Source organism: Aedes albopictus, chromosome 3 (assembly GCF_035046485.1).
Source record: "Aedes albopictus strain Foshan chromosome 3, AalbF5, whole genome shotgun sequence".
Taxonomy (NCBI): domain Eukaryota; kingdom Metazoa; phylum Arthropoda; class Insecta; order Diptera; family Culicidae; genus Aedes; species Aedes albopictus.
Genome location: NC_085138.1, coordinates 68,323,083 through 68,342,741, shown reverse-complemented (window position 1 = coordinate 68,342,741; position 19,659 = coordinate 68,323,083). Strand labels below are relative to the sequence as shown.

At 44.3% G+C, this 19,659-nt stretch overlaps 1 protein-coding gene across 1 annotated transcript; it reads left to right on the top strand.

Moving 5' to 3' along the window:
• Window positions 1-16,710: 16,710 nt before the first annotated feature.
• Window positions 16,711-19,313, top strand: LOC134284184 (uncharacterized). The gene is made up of 3 exons (XM_062842670.1): window positions 16,711-18,953; window positions 19,017-19,094; window positions 19,179-19,313. The coding sequence occupies exon 1, from the start codon at window positions 16,711-16,713 to the stop codon at window positions 18,736-18,738; it is 2,028 nt and encodes a 675-aa protein (XP_062698654.1). The 3' UTR covers window positions 18,739-18,953; window positions 19,017-19,094; window positions 19,179-19,313.
• The last annotated feature ends 346 nt before the right edge of the window (window positions 19,314-19,659 follow it).

Here is a 19,659-nt window from a genome sequence, read left to right as displayed (position 1 = left end):
GTACGGTGATCCCATTTCGGAAAACGATACCCAGTTCGCTACCAGCAACAGCGCAGAGCAGCGCTGCGCCTCGTCGTCGTTTTGCCATCACTTATTCCACATCCCCCATCGTATCTCGCATCGATGTCGGTCGTTCGGTGGAGGGCACTGCGTTCAGCAGATCCGATGGAAAGCTTTTATCATATTTTCCCACTGGATGTGTGAGTGTTCCATTACTATAAATGGTGGCACGTGGTTTGCAGCGGGGAAAGACGCATCAAGAAATAGACTCTGCACTTTGATATATACGTACGTACATACATACGCAAACGTATAAAGCTCCGAATGACAATCCCGTTACGACGATGGTAGTACTTCGTCTAGGAGAGATCACTCCCCGTGCGCGTTTCGTAACTGATGATCGCCATTGCCGGTTGCGACGTCCTCCACTCTAACCTATTCCTTTACCAAATGCTATGCTACTGGCTGCCACACTGTCATCCGGAATGGGGTTCATTGGGAATGGTCTGGGCTGGTCGCGGGTCACTTAAATATGCTCAAGGTAACCTTTATATGACGATCTGTAAAGGCTGGGTATTTCACATCATTCAGATTTCATTGAGATTTATTAACTTCTGCCCAACAACTCCTATCCCTACCCGTTTACCCGCGTGTAAAGTGTACGTAGGTATATCGCCTCCACTTAAGCATCCTATAGAACGTCATATTCGATCGTGGGTGGAAACTTTGGTCGCATTTAGGATGCATCTGTAAACCTGAGCATCTGTTCTCCAGCAGAAGTGGCTCACAACAGCGTCTGATCCCCTTGATATACGAGTGTCAGGGAAGGACTCTACCGAGACCAACGGCTACGAACCCAGCGAACAATAATGACTTGCGATTGGAAATTCGGTACTTGGAAATGCCGATCTCTCAACTTTATTGGAGTATCCGCATACTCGCAGATCTACTGAAGGACCGCGGGTTCGGCATCGAAGCGTTAGTGGGAAAAAACCGACTTCCAGTCAACGACACAGATCAAGGTGTGCCCCAAAGCATGCGCCGGTTAATTCTACTTCAGGTAAAAATTGGTTGGTTAGCCGCAATCAGTTAAATCTATTTTTAATCCAGGAAAACTGTATTTGTAGGGGAAAATGGGTAAAAATGGGTACTTCTAGTCAACGACACGGATCGAGGTGTGCCTCATGAAATGTTCCTGCCAATTCTACATCAAGAAAAATATGGTAGGTATGCAGCAATCAGTTGATACTAATTTTTAATAAAAAAAACAGTATTTTTAGGGGAAAATGAGGCAAAATGGGCACTTCCAGTCAATTACATATATCGAGGTGCACCACAAAGTATGTGCCGATTAATTCTACATCAGGTAAAAATTGGTTGGTTGGCCGCAATCAGTTGAAACCATTTTTTTCATTCAGAAAAATAGTATCTTAGGGGAAAATGAGGCAAAATGGGCACTTTCATTCAATGACACAAATCAAGGTGTGTCCCATAGAATGCACCTGTAAATTCTACATCAAGAAAAAAAAATTGGTTGGTTAGCTGCAATCAGTTGAAACTATTTTTTAATCCAGAAAAACAGTATTTTTAGGGGAAAATGAGGCAAAATGGGCACTTCCAGTCAAAGACACAGATCGAGGTATGCTCCATAGAATGCACCTGTCAATTCTACATCAATAAAAAATTGGTTGATTAGCCGCAATCAGTTAAAACCATTATTTAATTCAGAAAAACAGTGTTTTTTAGGGGAAAATGGGGCAAAATGGACAGTTACACTCAATTCCGGTGAATGAAACTATCACCAATCGATTTCTTGGCATTTTTCCATTCGGAAAAGATGGGCTTCAAAGATCGCAATCAGCCGCAATAATTAGGTGCCTTTTTGGGTCGGTTTTTTTCCACTGTGCGTTGTAGGAGGTGTGTTGAACAGAATCCAAGCCCGAGCCGAGAAGAATAGCAAGTTAATAACTACGAAATCACATAACCTGTTTTTATATCTTGTTTTGTTATTATTCAATTATCAATGCATAGCTTCACCATAAAAAAAATTGTTTCATTTTGTTATAATCAAGCTATTGATATACATTAACTAAATTACATTAAAATAACATGTTTTGTTGAAGTACAAGTTTAGTTATTGTTGTACTATTGATCAACTTATCAGCAATAGCACAACAGTAACAAGTTTTGAAAACACAGCAACAATTCGACGATTATGACCTGTCCCTTTGTGTTGTTCCATTTTTGTATTCAGTTAAAAGGGAAATTCCTGAACGACTCCTTTTAAGAATTCCTTAAATAATTTTCCAAGTACTTAGAAGTTCTGGAGGAACCTTTCGATAAATCCCTGGAGAAGTCTTCAAGAGACGCTTCAAGAGAACTACAGGCGCCTTTTTTTTAGACATTCCGAAGTTAAATCTTCTGAGCAATTATTAGGATTTTTGGCAGAATCTTTTGAAAAATTCTTTGGAGAATTCTTCGGTAAAACTCATGGTAAAATCCCCAAAGATATTTTCAGAGAAAACTTAAGATGAACATCAGGACTAATGATCACAGGAAATTCTGAAGAAACCCTTGAAGGGATTCTATGCAGGATTCTGGAGGAATTTCTATAGGAGTCTTTGAAAATCCATGAAACATTCCGTCAAAGAACTCTCGGAGAAATTTATGGAAGATTTTTGTAGTCATTTATGGAAAAGTTTATGACCAAATCTGTTGACAAATTTTTGGAAGAATTTTATGACAAAGTCTTTTGATAAACATGAAAGGAGTTTTTGACGGAATCCTTAGAGAAATAAATAGAGGAACTTTAGAGAAAAAAAATTGCAATTTTTCTGGTGAAAGTTCTGTAGGAATCATCAGAGGAAGTTAGGGATAAATTATAGCAAAATTTTTGGAGAAATTCTTGTAGAATCCAGGAGGAATATTCGACTTAATTCTTGAATCCAGGGAAAATTCGGAGGAATTAAACGAGTTTGATATCATAGCAAATTCTGCTCTCCGATTATTATCAATAACATATTAATATCAAAATTTGTTATTAAAATATTTTCCGAATTCACTGTTATTATGTTGTTATTGAAACTAACAAAACAAGTTATTGAAATGGTTTTCCAGGAACATTTTTTTGTTATGGAATTTGTTATTTTGCCGCTTATGACAGACAAGTTTATAACACAATATGTTATGGTAATAACTTAAAAATAATTGATTTTATTATTCAGTTATTTTGCTCAAATAATACAGCTCCTTATGCTGTTGTTATTCCCTTCTGCTCGGGAGGTGCGAACGCCGATTCTTCAACTTTAGAATAACAAATTTACACAGCTCACACTCCGGAAGGACTGATGTTGAGAAGGACGAATTCTATGCGCAGCTCGAACACAAGTACGTCCGCTGACCTAACCACGTTCAAGAAGAGGAATTCATACCAACGATTGGAAAGTTCAGCGCCCATCAGCTGACGAACGGAAACGGCCTACGACTCCATGATTTCCCCGCCTCAACAAACATGTCCATACATTTTTCCAAAATAGACTTCCTTATCGTTACAACACAGCAGACGGAATCGCAAATTGACCACGTTCTGATTGGCACTTCTCCGACATTATCGACGTCGGGACCTATCGTGGCGCTAACGTCGACAACTCAAGTGATAGTCGCACTGCTTCCAAAACTTTCCATCATCAACAATGAACGGTGTCGGCGACTGTCACGGTCAGGCCCGTGCACAGAAGTGGCGCCAAGGGAGGGGTTTTTCCCAATTTTAGCAAAAGGCGGAGGGGCGCCTAGTGTATGGAGCGTCGGTAATGGGGAGGGTTTAACACCCAAAACCCCCCCCTTGTGCACGGGCTTGGTCACGGTACAACCTTGAGAGTGAGAGCAGCCATCAACGACACAACCGAGAGCACCATAGGGTACGTGGAAAGGAGTCGACGAAACGAATGATTCGACGAGGAGTATGAAGCGATGTTAAAGGATAAGAACGGGCGGTAATGCTGCAGCAAGGAACTCGGCGGAACGTGGAACGATACAAACAGAAGCGGAAACAGCAGACCCGCCTCTTTCGGAAGAAAAAGCGCCGCCTGGAAGGACTGGAAGTGAGGAAATGGAACTGCTGTATCGTTCCCATGAAATACGGAAGTTCAACGAGAAGCTCAACACATCCCGCAACGGCTTCGTGCCACGAGCCGAAATATGCACGAAATAGGACGAAGACCTCTTTACGGACGGACGTGTGGTGATCGAAAGGTAAGAGCAGCACTTTAACGAGCACCTGAATAGCGTGGAGGATGTTGGCACGCGAGATCACGGAAACGGAGGAACGGCTACTAAACGGCTAGCTAAAATTTGGTCACCCATCTGTTCCGGCTGGTAGTCAGGATCTGGGAAGCAAAACGGCCACCGGAGGAGTGGAAGGAAGGGCCCCATTCACAAGTAAGGAGACCATTTGGAGTGAGAGAGCTTCAGAGCGAACAGCATTTTGAATGTCGTCTACAACTAATGAGTTCGTGAGAAGTTATCGAGCCGGTTTCATCGACGGGCGGTCGATGCCGGGCCAGATCTTCACCATACAGATAATCCTCCAAAAATGCCATTAATTCCAGGTCCCAATGCATCACCTGTTCATCGACTTCAAGGTGGCATACGATGGTATCGATCGCACAGAGATCTGGGTAATCATGGACGAAAACGGCTTTCCTGGGAAGCTGATCAGACTGATCAAGGCAACGATAAGGGTTTCGGATGAACTATTCAGTCCATTCGAATTTCTCATGCCTTCTTACTCTTCGATATCGCTCTGGAAGGTGTAATTGGACGAGGAGAGCTCAACAGCTGCGGTACGATTATCACGAAATCCGGCCAATTTGTATGCTTTGCGGATGACATGAACGTTTACATTTGGAACGGTGTTAGAGCTGCACACCCTCTCAAAAATTGTATTATATTTTATTATACCTATATGTATTCTTGCATAACCGCTCCCAGCCCTGCCAACGGAACTCGCTCACTTCACCCACGGACCGGCAAAACGGACGCAGCAAAATGTTTTTTTTTTCTCTCTCCATTCTGCGATATTTATGACGATACCAAGCGCGAAACATGTTTGGCCATAAATATTATATACGAGAATGGGCGAATGGATGTGAGACCGATCTGCTTCTCGATGGACCGGGAGGATGGGAGTCTCAGCACCCCACACTGTGGCTGCCGCCACCAAAAGATAAAAATCGTAAGGAAGGACAAGGACATTGCTTCGGCCGTCCTTTCTTCCGGTGAATGGGAAAGAAAGTGCCCGTGTCTGGTGCAGTGTATCAGTTCGCGTTCGGTATTTCAGCGGGTAGATGGGACGGGTGGAAAAATTGTTTTTCAAGGGTAACCTTCGGGGAACCATTTGTTTGAAATAGTAAAATGTTTCCCGCGTGCAGCCCTCGTTCGCAGCGATGGGGATGAGCGACAAGAGGCGGTGCGGTACGGTACGGCACGACACAGCTGATGCCGGATTGTGCGGTATGAAAAATTCAAAAACAATTCCGAAACCATATTTTACTCAATTCAGACACGCACACTCTTATCATGAATGTTGATGAATAATCTACAAATAAATTTATCTACTCGGTTCGAAGCATCACGAAACGCTGTGGGTTAGGCAGTTATGGGTGCTTTTTTGATTGCGTTCCATTTGAAACAATATGTAGCCGATGCGATGGTTGAAGGACGTACATGCGATGTATGCTTCCATTGGCAATGCCAAAGTTCCTCGGAATCGATTGATTGTTGATGATTCGTTTCTCTGAAAATGATGATTCAGTCAAGCAAGAGAAGATGGATCTCTCTCTCTCTCTCTCTCTCTCTCTCTCTCTCTCTCTTCTTGGCGTAACGTCCTCACTGGGACAAAGCCTGCTTCTCTGCTTAGTGTTCTATGAGCACTTCCACAGTTATTAACTGAGAGCTTCCTCTGCCAATGACCATTTTGCATGAGTATATCGTGTGGCAGGCACGAAGATACTCATGCCCAAGGAAGTCAAGGAAATTTCCTTTACGAAAAGATCCTGGACCGACCGGGAATCGAACCCGTCACCCTCAGCATGGTCATGCTGAATACCCGTGCGTTTACCGCCTCGGCTATATGGGCCGAAATAAGGTTCAATAATCATAAATGTCTTTAAGAGAACTTTTACTACATTTATTCATTCTACAAAGTAAGAACAAGAGTAAAAAGTGTGGTTCATCAAAGTTTTATACTTCTCCTTCAACAATCTCCCTTTCTTCTACTTCATGGTAACATGTTCCTTCAAAACGGTCCAACAGTTTCCCGACGATGTCAAGGAGACAGATAGGTTTGTATGTCGATGGGTCGCCAGGTTGCTTCCTGTGTTTTAGCAGTAGAACCAATTTTGATCTTTTCTACGGACATTTGCCTCTGTCTAGGCACATCTGCATGGCCATTATGAACATGTCGATGGCCATCTTGATGGCTACTGTTGGGATACTATCTGGACCCGGAGCCTTGTTCAACTTAAGCGAGATTGCTAATGCGATGAACTCGTCGTTTTTTACCGGGAGACACTGCTTTGAGCGAATTGACCATAGGGAATGGGGGTCTTATATCGTGGCGCGGGAACAACGTTTCCATAGGAAAAAATACGACTCGATACAATCAGCAAAAACCCACGCGACGAAATAAGGACTACGATTGAAAACTTGGAACATGGAATTGCAAGTCACTAGGTTTCGCAGGATGTGACAGGATAATTTACGACGAACTACATCCTCACAACTTTGACATCATGGCGTTACAGGAACTTTGGTGGACTGGACAGAAAGTGTGGAAAAGCGGTGTTTGGGAGTAAGACATCCAAGGATTTAGGCAAAATTCATTCTTGCCCATATCACCCTATAATCCCCATCGAAAGAGAAGACTATTCTGTTTTTGGATGCAACCCGAAGAGTGACGATAATATAGCGATAGTTTCATACGGGATACGAACTAGATTTAGTGCTCAGGAAGCCACGACAACGTCCAGATGGACTGGCGTATAAGTGTTTATTGTCAAGATTTGTAAAACAGAAGTAAATGTAAATAGTGTAAAATAAATCAATGTTATGTGTTAATATGAAGTAAAATATATGTTTTGTGCGTAAAACTAATAAATCGGAACTACTGGATATATGGATGTTGGATACCCGGAAAAGTAACCCAATCTACAATTGATGCCAAGGAAATCCCACCAATGCGCTATTCAGTCCATTTGGCATTCACCATCATCTCTACGTGTTGGAGCCTAAGGAATGTCCACTATCGAAGGTAATCTCTGGTACAGGGCTCCGACATAATGATCCTTCGAGCCGGATATGAGTCAGGATGGACTGGATATGGATTACGGACAAGGATAAGGAACGCTAGAAGCGACAACGTATAGCAGGACGCCATCGTTGAACCAGCTTAAACAAATAGCGAATTTGTGAGGTCACACGGTCAACAGCACAATGGCTTCTAATGAGTAGGAAATATTGTCAATGGCTACAATGTCCCAGGCAGCCATCAGCAACTATAGGAGTACGCGCCAATTCTTACTGCATGAACAACAGACTTGGATTTCATGTATGGACAGCTGCATCAGAGCTGGCTAATCATGCAATGGATACCGGACACGATTGGAATTGCTTGTTCGAACCACTGAAGATTGCTTGAGATATGCTTGGATCGACAACACTAAGTTGGCGGAGCCTGCTGTTTCCACAAGTAAATATTTTACACTTAGTGTGTGTCTAGTCGAAGCTACACAATTCAGCATCCTAACACCAATTTCCATCCAATTTCAATACATACTTACATCGGAGCATCATGCGTACGCGGCAGCATAGGATTGAGTCTGTCGTCCAACATTGCATCAACAATTCGGAACAACAACATGTCGGCATTGCTACCGCACGTTGTACTCCAGCGCCCATGGTCGTACATCTAGGTGCCCAGCATAATACGGAAACGGGATATCATCTCATGTCCAAACGACAGATATGGGCAACGGTGTTGATCGAATTACACCACCACACAGAAATTCACCTTTCGGATGCTTTGGATGGTACGGATCGGAATGGATTTCTCGATCAAATGTCTACAGAACACTCGCATTCGATTCGCCAAGGTATCAGATTGATCCAACGTAAACACTAGCACGAAGAGGCAGCGACGTCAATGGTTTCCCAGGTTAGTGAACTTAGTATATGTCCACCGAAGCATTCACAGACCTACACATTGTAATGGAACTTCATCCTCTTCGATATGCATGTACCCTCTTCGCAACACTACAACGAGCAACACACCATCGGTAGTCTATCACGATCTACCACACTAAACGGCATCAACACTTTGTTAACATTACGGACGATCAATTCCAAGGAGATGGACCACTACTACGTGTGCGCAACATCCCATTTCTTCTGGCTGGACCCGAATCACATCAACCGCAACTTCTTCTGTTTCTCCGAGAGGCACTTGATATGTATTGGAAGGCACAATCTATACGCTGGAAGCGAGGCTCACATTGAACCGCATTAACAAATTACACAACCAAACAGCTTCTACGAGAGTGCAGATATGGTTCTGCTCATTCAACACAATCACAGGATGGCTCTGTCGTGGCGATCAAATGCTACGAAATACTATGGACGGTCACTCTTGAAGAGTGATCAACGATATCGACACCGATCAGGCAAAGTTTCCAATATATCGCTACCTACACGGCACAATGGGTGCCACGGAATCGGATGCTAGGAGCATCTGAATAAATCAAGGTTAAGGTTTTGGGCATTAGGGATGCTCAAAATTCAATCCAAAGGACACATGGGTGTCTTCTACCTACCGGATGCTTGAGCTACAGGCAGCTCAGGTAAACTCCCAAGGACACTAGGAGTGCCCTTACTCATATTCGAATGCTAGGGGTATTCGAAGAAACTCCAATCGGTTTCCACGGACGGTGACTGAGGTTCGGCGGTGAAGTATTCTACTATCTTCAACACTAGCTTGGAGCACACAGGGTATTTCGAGCTTTACTCATTGGATGCGGGTCACAGGGGCTCGCACGTTGCACGGTGCAACAAAATCAACACCAATTCCAAGCATTCACTATGGGGTGTTTGCAGATCGAATCCCAAACCATCAACGGTGATGGTTCTTTGGTTGGACACTTTGCACTTTTCGTATTGAAATGGATCAATCGCGGAAACTCGGATCAACTCGCGAAACGATCGAATTCACGTAGCAAACTACACACCTGGCGGCGGCGTATGGTGCACTAACCTACTGCCTACGGTTTATTGGAAAATCACGCCAACACTTCAACACACTACACGGACATGGATAAATTTCAAGGTTACCGATGAGCACTTATGGGAAATTATTCAACACACGGAAACTCTCAACACATCTTAGCTTCAGAGCTCTCACGTGAGCCCGAGCGCAGTCAGTTACACAAGAGAAGGTAGTCGATAGTCACATAAGCATGAGCAGCGAAATGGATTGGCTTTAACGGTGGGTGAGAGCCGATCATCCAACTCGTCAGTGAAGGAAAGGAAAAACCAACAGCTACCTGAGATTCGGCACTCGTTCGTTGTACGATTGGTTTGGTCAATACAGTCAAAAGAATCATCTCGATTGGATTGGAGGTATGGAGAGGTGGCAGCTTATCATGGTTTCTCAGGTTAGTACTACACAAGTATATGTTCGGCCGAAGTCCGGACGACCTTACTCTTCTAACCAAAATTTCCTCTCCGATACCTACTCACACATTTGCCTTGGAATGAGCATTACGGATGTCAACAAACTACAAACACTGCACGTAGAACATCGGATCATTTCGATCGGCATGGATCGGGCCCATGGATCGGCCCTATCTCGCAGTATGGATGATATTAGGAAATCGTAACGGAACACATACAGTTTAGCGCTGCTGACTGTTTTGTCAGGTAAAACATATGGTATATGCCTGGCCGAAGCCAGGTCCCTTCGGTATACTACACCACTTTAAATTCTCGGGTTACAACGAGTTCAACCACATGATTGATTGCGGAGATCAATAACGATGACGGTGGACGGAAAACTGTAAACAACAGACCCACACATTTTATCAAACGGTATGGATGACTTCAGTAGTGCAAACACAACCGTACTGAGATATAGGCAGTCTCTTCAACAACTCATGGGAGCTGCATTGATGCGTCGGCTACTCGACTGGCATGAGGAGAATCTGGAAAATTACAAGGGGATCACCATTCCATGCGAATTGGATACAAAACGCTGCATTGGCACAACTAAAAGAGTTCTTCAGAAATTTTGGAAATTTCAGGGTGGGTGAGGATGTTTGGGAGTAAGACATCCAAGGATTTAGGCAAACTTCTTCCAAAGCTGTGGCACCATCAATGAACTAGAAACAGGATTTATAGAGTTGTGCAAGATGCAACAATGTGAGATCGGGTGGTACCTGATCAACGCAAGAATGTGCATGTTAAGAGTTAAGGACCGTTTCTTCAACTACAGCATCATCAACGTTCACTGCCCACACGAAGGGAAATCTGATGACGAGAAAGAAGCGTTCTACGCGCAGTAAAAGCAAACATACGATGGTTGCTCGCCGCGTGACGTGAAAATCGTTGTCGGCGACATGAACGCGCAGGTAGGAAGGGAGGAAATGTACAGACCGGTAATCGGGCGAAACAGCCTGCACGCCGTATCGAATGATAACGGCCAGCGATGCGTATGGTCGTCCGAAGCTTCTTCCCCCGCAAAGATATCCACAAAGCCACCTGTAGATCACCCGACCATCAAACAGAACACCAAATCGACCACGTTCTAATCGACGGTAAATTCTTCTCGGATATAACCAATGTCCGCACATACCGCAGTGCGAATATAGATTCTGATCACTACTTAGGGGCTGTCCATAAACCACGTGGTCATTTTTTTTGGGGACTTCTCAACCCCCCCCCCCCCCCCTGGAAAAGTTAATGGATTGATTGATTGATTTGTCTTTTTTAAAGAGACTTTCAGCCATTGGCTCCAATATTAATGGATACATTTCTGAACGAGGCATCCCTGGAGAAGTTCCTGGAGTAATGCCTGGAGCATTAGAGAAATTTCTGATAAAATTCCAAGATCCCCCACCGCGTGGTCATTGGTCCATACAAAATTTTTTATTCGTCCATACAAAATGCTCGTTGGCAGAAACCCCCCCCCCCCCCCTCATGACCACGTGGTTTATGGACAGCCCCTTAGTAGCTGTATTCATGCGCTCAAAATTTTCGACAGTTATCACCACGCGTCGAAGTCGAACGCCGCGACTCAACATCGAGCAGCTGCGTAACGTAGAAGTGGCTCAAGAGTACGCGCAGCAGTTAGCAATGGCCCTACCAACAGAAGAGCAGCTTGGCGCAGCTACACTTGAAGAACGTGAAAAGTCGCAAAAAAATGACCACGTGGTTTATGGACAGCCCCTCATTAATGTGTCGAAGACAAATTACATGATGGCAAAGAGCTCCAGGGACGGATTATAGCGCCCGCCACCCCGAATTTATATCGACGGTGATGAAATCGAGGCGATTGAAGAATTCGTGTACTTGGGCTCACTGGTGACCGCCGACGACGACACCAGCAGAGAAATTCAGAGGGGCATTGTGGCAGGAAATCGTGCTTACTTTGGACTCCGCAGAACTCTACGATCGAATAAAGTTCGCCATAACACGAAGTTAGTTATCTACAAAACGCTGATTAGACCGGTATTACTCTACGGGTACAAAGCATGGACCCTACGAGCAGAGGACCAACGCGCCCTTGGAGTTTTCGAACGGAAGGTGTTGCGTACCAATTACGGCGGAGTGCGGATGGAAGACGGGACTTGGAGAAGGCGAATGAACCACGAGCTGCATCAGCTGCTGAGAGAACCAACCATCGTCCACACCGCGAAAATCGGGAGGCTACGGTGGGCGGGTCACGTCATCAGGATGTCGGATAGCAACCCGAAGAACCAGTTTATTCTTAAGAGCCATCTGACCGGTACAAGAGACGTGGTGTGCAGCGAGCTAGGTGGGTCGATCAAGTAGAGGACGATTTGCAGACCATTCGCAGAGTGCGGAACTGGAGACGCACAGCCATGAACTGAGTAGAATGGAGACGACTCCCACGTACAGCAGAGGACACTCAGGCCTTAGTCTGACTGGTAAGGTAAGTAAGTATCTTGGGAAATTCTCAATGTTACTAAAATGAAAGATTGTGTTAATTACATTATAATATTTGTGAATAAATATTGAACTCCTTGCAGTTTTGAAGCTGCAGATACAGTGAGCTGCTGTCAAAAGGTGTCATTCTACTCAAGAAGTTGCGTCCCTAACAGCAAGCTCAGTATGTAATCGACCAACTGCGTTAGAGAGAATGTAACTGATGCATGCAAGTTAATTTATTGCCCTTTTTTTGAATATCCTAGTCGGCCTTTTTGTCTGAAGTAGACTGCAATCTTTTTAAGCATTTGAAGGCAAAGAGCGTTTAATTGGCAAATTGAGAGATACATTTGTGAAAAAATGTCACTTGTTTTGGTGGGAATTCGAATCCAGTTTGATTTTCTATTCGCCGTAACACGAAGTTAACCATCTACAAAACGTTGATTAGACCGGTCGTCCTCTATGGGCACGAAACATGGACCCTACGTGCAGAGGACCTACGCGCCCTTGGAGTTTTCGAACGGAAGGTGTTGCGTACCATCTACGGCGGAGTGCAGATGGAAGACGGGACTTGGAGAAGGCGAATGAACCACGAGCTGCATCAGCTGCTGGGAGAACCAACCGCGAAAATCGGGAGGCTACGGTGGGCGGTTCACGTCATCAGGATGTCGGATAGCAACCCGACTAAAATGGTTCTCGAGAGTCATCCGACCGGTACAAGAAGACGTGGAGCGCAGCGAGCTAGGTGGGTCGACCAAGTGGAGGACGATCTGCGGACCCTACGCAGAGTGCGGAACTGGAGACAAACAGCCATGGACCGAGTGGAATGGAGGCGGCTACTATGTACAGCAGAGGCCACCCCGGCCTTAGCCTGACCGGTAAGGTAAGTAAGTTGATTTTCTATTCCGCAAAATCGTTACTTGTTCTGTGGTTTAGTTAGTTGAAGCGCCAGACTAGAGATAAGGAGTCATGGGTTTGAATCCCACCAAAAAAGAGGTAATTTTTTCACAAATTTATCTCTCAATTTGTTAAGCATCAGTCTGTTATAAAGTCAATTTATATCCCTCTGTCTATCGATTATTCGTAGCACTCGTTCAAATTTATTGCAAAAATGTAAGGAGCTTCTTAACTTCACATCATCAAACTTCGACATAAAAAGAAACTTTTCGACATATCCCATCGGCATCCCATCGAGACGGCAATAAAAATTCAAATATAATGCCATTATTAGTTCCGTTTAATGCCCCGTAATTACATTCGGTTGCAATTTCGGCGACAGGACAAACAATAAAAAACAAACTTTCTTGCCCCCGTGAGCCACTAGTCGGTACTGCCGGCTGGCTGTTGCTTTGCTGCAAACAGTCATCCCCTCAAACCTAAAAAAAATGGTAAGTGCGCCGTCATCGTCATCTCTGCCGTCGAAATGGCAGCCGGCTCTGAGAACGAGAAAGTTTTCATTTCCGGCTAGGCTTTGACGATGCACCCTTTTTCCCACGTGCCGCAGTCCATCGACGGCGACGGTGGCCGGACTCTAATGATTGCTCATAAAAAATTGGGCATGCAGCGTAGTGCCGCAGGTCTAGGTAAAATTCTAGCGGAGAAAATTTTTCCCATCCAAAAGCTCGGGGTTATGTGTGGAGGTCCGTATTTGCGCAAAATTCGTGTAATAAAATTCCATCTCTCGTCCCCCGGTTACATACCTATAAAATGGGGCCCCGAAACACAGAAGCCCCAGTCAAAATACAGTCGACAGGGGCAGTATGCGAGCTGTCCGGGTTGGTTTGGCGCATGTATATAAAATTCGATTTTATGGTTTATTGCCAGACATGCCGTAGCTATTGGCGCTGCTGCATCCTGGTCCAGTCCAGTATTATGGAAACCAGGGAAGGAAAAGTTTGGCAATTACACGCCCTCTGCAAGCAAAGGCAACTCCCGTCCGGATGTAGTTATGCTTACGCTTTTGTCCACTGCAAACATAGACTCGACCACAAAGTCATACATTTTCCAACGCGGTGGAAGTTATGGCGAATTGTGTACCTTTAGTTTGTTGGGTTTACGCAACCACTGCCGGTGGTAGTTCATACGTAATACTAATTTTCAGAAGAGGTGCAATGCATCTCGGAGGTTCATTTCAATTATTTGTTTTGGCTAAATAATAGCTGGTATTTCTTTCTGATAAATTCCGATTAAATTGCAGCTTGTGTTGATAACATATCAAGATGAGAATTTTCTTAAAAAAATATGCCTTCTAGTGTGCAGCTCTCCAATGGCTGCAAGCAGGAGCCTGTGACGGATGATTCTGTGTAAACCATATTGTCACGATCCGTATCATCTAGCAACAAATCAATGGATTCCTAGTGTCTCTGTCCTGACGTTGATCGGATGTTCGAGCCCGTATGAAGTTGATGATCAATATTAACTTCTTTTCTTGATCAACCTAGCTGTCTAGCTGTGTAGTGTCGGTAGAGATTGTCTCAATTTGCTAAGAATAAGTTATTCTATAACACTACGGACCGCCTGTTCCGGTGGTAAGTGTCCACCAACAGGTGACCCCTAATGCATGGTGTGATGCGGCTTTATGCTTACCGTGCTTGGGAATGAATGGCATAGTCTAATAAAAAGTCGCTGTCCATAAAATACGTTGCCTCATTTTTGAACATCTCAGAACCCCCTTCCAATTCGGCCAGACCCCTTCGTCTCCCCCAAAAAGTCTACGTAGTTTATGGACAGGCCCAAACCTAATCGCTAACGAAGCCCATGGAGTACCAGGGCGCCCTCCACAGCATGTTGCCTTTACTGTGCTAACAGGAGCAATGGTGCAGTGGACCTTGTGTTTCTCCGAGACAATCAGCTGCCCTTCTTCAATCTCATACTTGAGGCTGAATAAGGGCGGGATTATGAAGATGTTGTTGATTAGGATACGGGGATTCTCTCGGCTTTTGCAGTCGGTGACAGCAGCGAAAACAAGTTTGCCTCAACTTCCGACGGTTTCGGTTTATTTTAAACCTTCTTCAGGGGATTCTAAAATAGAAGGGGGGGGGGTCGTTTGTTTTCGAATAGTTTGGTAATGTTTTTGACGGTTTGTGACTCTAACCCTACTACTTACAAAGGCTTGTTTTCTTGTTAGAATCCATGGAAGCCCATGAAACATTGTCCAACGGAATTTGGATGGCGCCACCTTCAGCTATAGGTGCAATGCAATGAGTTAAGATTTTTCATTTTTGATTTCTACAGTCATACTACTCACTTTGCTCGTATCAATACGTTTGGTAGACGCTGTAGTGGTATAAACTGTTCCCTTAGCTTTTGAGCTTATTTTTGCTTCGCTTTTAGCTGAACTTTTTAGATTTTGCTCGCCTACACTTTTATCGATACTTGCTATGGCGGATACCTACGCAACTTTGCATGATGGTGTTGGTGTGGTGATATAATATGGTGTCGTGTTTAACAATCTTTGGATATTTACATTGAGGTGTGTGGTGGTGTTTGTGTGTTGTTATCATTCTCTACATTCCCTATTTCATTTGCAATTCGTGTTTTGCTAGCCTTTTCTATTTCGTGTAATATACCTGCGTAGATTGCATGTAGCCCATCAGTATCGGTTCGTCTGTTAATGCTGTGTCTGTTTCGAGCGATGTGACACATCTCTAGGAATTGCAGATTTTGTGTTTTGTTTACCTTTTCTAAAATTTTGACCTGTTTCAGATCGAACCTGTGATTTTCTTGTATGCTGTGCTGCATTAACGCCGTTCTCTCACTAAGCGATGCCATTCGTGGATCCGTGTTGTCTGCGCCTTGCTCGAGAAGCCTGTCCATAGTGTTGTACAGTGTTCGATGACCGCTTATTCTGGTTTTCAGACGGTTTTTAGTCATTCCAATGTAGCATGCTGGGCAGTTGGAACATGGTATGTGGTACACAACATTGTTTTGATCATCGAGTGCAATAGGATCTTTGATTCTTGAGAACAAGTTGCCGACCGTGTTGATGTTGTATTTGGCGAGTTTTATGTTGGGATATTCTCGTCCTATCGCCCTGTCCACCCTTTCGGACAGGTGTTTTATGTATGGTATTGATCGGTAGGTATGCTCTAGGTGTTCTTCAGTCGGTTGACTCCCTATGGCATGCTGGATTGGTTGAGTCCCGACTGTGCTGCTGTTTTCGCGTTCATTCATGCGATTGGCGATCCTCTTTCGTAGGGATGTGGGATATCCATTCAGCTTTAGATTATCCTCTACGATGACCTGCTTTGTTTGCATGTCGAGATCTGTGGACAGAAGGTGGACTCGTTTCGCGAAATTTTTGGCCATGTTGAGCTTCTGTTTTAGTGGGTGGAATGACAGGTAGTTTAGGAATCTACCGCTGGCAATTGGTTTCTGGTACCATTGAGTTTTTACCGTCTGGTTATTCTGCCGGATTAGCAGCATATCCTACTCAGTCTCGGTCCAAAGTTTGCCCTACCGATCACTGAAACACGACGAGTTCCTTACCACCATCTGATGGCTGACGTGGAACTGGTAATAAAGTCCAATCCGGACGAAGCAACCCAAGATCGGACAAGATGCGCAGTCGCCAATGCAATTACCAACCACATACACCGTTTCAACAACCAAAACACGCATTTCGATCCGTTGGTGAGGTTCTGCAGCACCGCTGAAGACATCACGAGGAAATTCCTGAAAGAGAACCCCAACGTGCTCGTATTAAAATCGGATAAAGGAAACAAAACCGTACTGATGGATGCTGAAGAATACAAGCAGAAGATGAAGGAACTGCTACAAGACAACCAAACGTATAAACCGATAGACAAAGACCCAACCCTCCGGTTTGAACGGCAAAACAACTCGTTAGTGAAACGTCTGCGAAATCTGGACCTCATCGATGATCGAACGGCCAAGGAGCTAACCAAATACAACGCCGTTTGCCCCAGGATATATGGCCAACCCAAAGCCCACAAGCCAGGATTGCCACTCCGCCCGGTGGTGCCGAATGTGACTGCCCCATCGTACAACTTGTCAAAATACGTAGGGAAAATTCTGCAGCAATCACTGGTAAGCTCCTACAACGTCCAAGATTCATTCACATTTTGTGAATTTATCAATGGTGTCACTCTCCCTGACAATCACGTCCTCATCTCACTCGACGTTAAAGCTCTATTCACCTCAATACCAAAACCCCTGGTGATTAATAGCATAATCATGAGATGGGACGAAATCAGGCCTAACACAAATATATGCCTAGACCTATTCCTTGAAATAGTCGGTTTCTGCATCGACTCTAGCTATTTCAAATTTGACGGCCAGCACTATGCGCAGATATTTGGAACTGCCATGGGAAACCCACTTTCTTCCCACATTGCTGATTGGGTAATGGAAGCCTTGCTAGACAATGTATTACGGTCGCTAAACATTCCCCTACCGTTCCTCAAGAAGTTCGTCGACGACTTAGTTACGGCTATGCCGCTGGATCAACTCCAGCACGTACTGGACGTGTTCAACAGCTACGACATCCACATCCAGTTCACACACGAACTGGAAGTAGAGAACCAGCTACCCTATCTGGATATGCTGCTAATCCGGCAGAATAACCAGACGGTAAAAACTCAATGGTACCAGAAACCAATTGCCAGCGGTAGATTCCTAAACTACCTGTCATTCCACCCACTAAAACAGAAGCTCAACATGGCCAAAAATTTCGCGAAACGAGTCCACCTTCTGTCCACAGATCTCGACATGCAAACAAAGCAGGTCATCGTAGAGGATAATCTAAAGCTGAATGGATATCCCACATCCCTACGAAAGAGGATCGCCAATCGCATGAATGAACGCGAAAACAGCAGCACAGTCGGGACTCAACCAATCCAGCATGCCATAGGGAGTCAACCGACTGAAGAACACCTAGAGCATACCTACCGATCAATACCATACATAAAACACCTGTCCGAAAGGGTGGACAGGGCGATAGGACGAGAATATCCCAACATAAAACTCGCCAAATACAACATCAACACGGTCGGCAACTTGTTCTCAAGAATCAAAGATCCTATTGCACTCGATGATCAAAACAATGTTGTGTACCACATACCATGTTCCAACTGCCCAGCATGCTACATTGGAATGACTAAAAACCGTCTGAAAACCAGAATAAGCGGTCATCGAACACTGTACAACACTATGGACAGGCTTCTCGAGCAAGGCGCAGACAACACGGATCCACGAATGGCATCGCTTAGTGAGAGAACGGCGTTAATGCAGCACAGCATACAAGAAAATCACAGGTTCGATCTGAAACAGGTCAAAATTTTAGAAAAGGTAAACAAAACACAAAATCTGCAATTCCTAGAGATGTGTCACATCGCTCGAAACAGACACAGCATTAACAGACGAACCGATACTGATGGGCTACATGCAATCTACGCAGGTATATTACACGAAATAGAAAAGGCTAGCAAAACACGAATTGCAAATGAAATAGGGAATGTAGAGAATGATAACAACACACAAACACCACCACACACCTCAATGTAAATATCCAAAGATTGTTAAACACGACACCATATTATATCACCACACCAACACCATCATGCAAAGTTGCGTAGGTATCCGCCATAGCAAGTATCGATAAAAGTGTAGGCGAGCAAAATCTAAAAAGTTCAGCTAAAAGCGAAGCAAAAATAAGCTCATAAGCTAAGGGAACAGTTTATACCACTACAGCGTCTACCAAACGTATTGATACGAGCAAAGTGAGTAGTATGACTGTAGAAATCAAAAATGAAAAATCTTAACTCATTGCATTGCACCTATAGCTGAAGGTGGCGCCATCCAAATTCCGTTGGACAATGTTTCATGGGCTTCCATGGATTCTAACAAGAAAACAAGCCTTTGTAAGTAGTAGGGTTAGAGTCACAAACCGTCAAAAACATTACCAAACTATTCGAAAACAAACGACCCCCCCCCTTCTATTTTAGAATCCCCTGAAGAAGGTTTAAAATAAACCGAAACCGTCGGAAGTTGAGGCAAACTTGTTTTCGCTGCTGTCACCGACTGCAAAAGCCGAGAGAATCCCCGTATCCGTTCAAGCCTACAGTCGATAAGCAATCAGATTAAAGTTGTTGATTAGTTTAAATTTTCACCTATATGGTTTCGCATTATGCGATTCACACAGTGTATTCTGTGTACCCTCGCCTTAGGCGTTTTCCAATCGACACCGATCTGGTTTTATTGCTGTTGTTCTTTGTTGTGCTGTTATTGCAAAATGTTTCTAGCCTAGTTTTGGTAGTGGCTATGGTTAGGATAGCTCAGATCAAACTTCAGCATAAAAGAACAGCAACGATCAATCTTTGCAGACTTATGCAAAATGGTACAGCCCAAATGGCCTTGGTCCAAGAACCTCACTTTCGTAAGTGGAATTTCGATCTAGGAAACCTTGTGAACCTGGTGTGTACTACT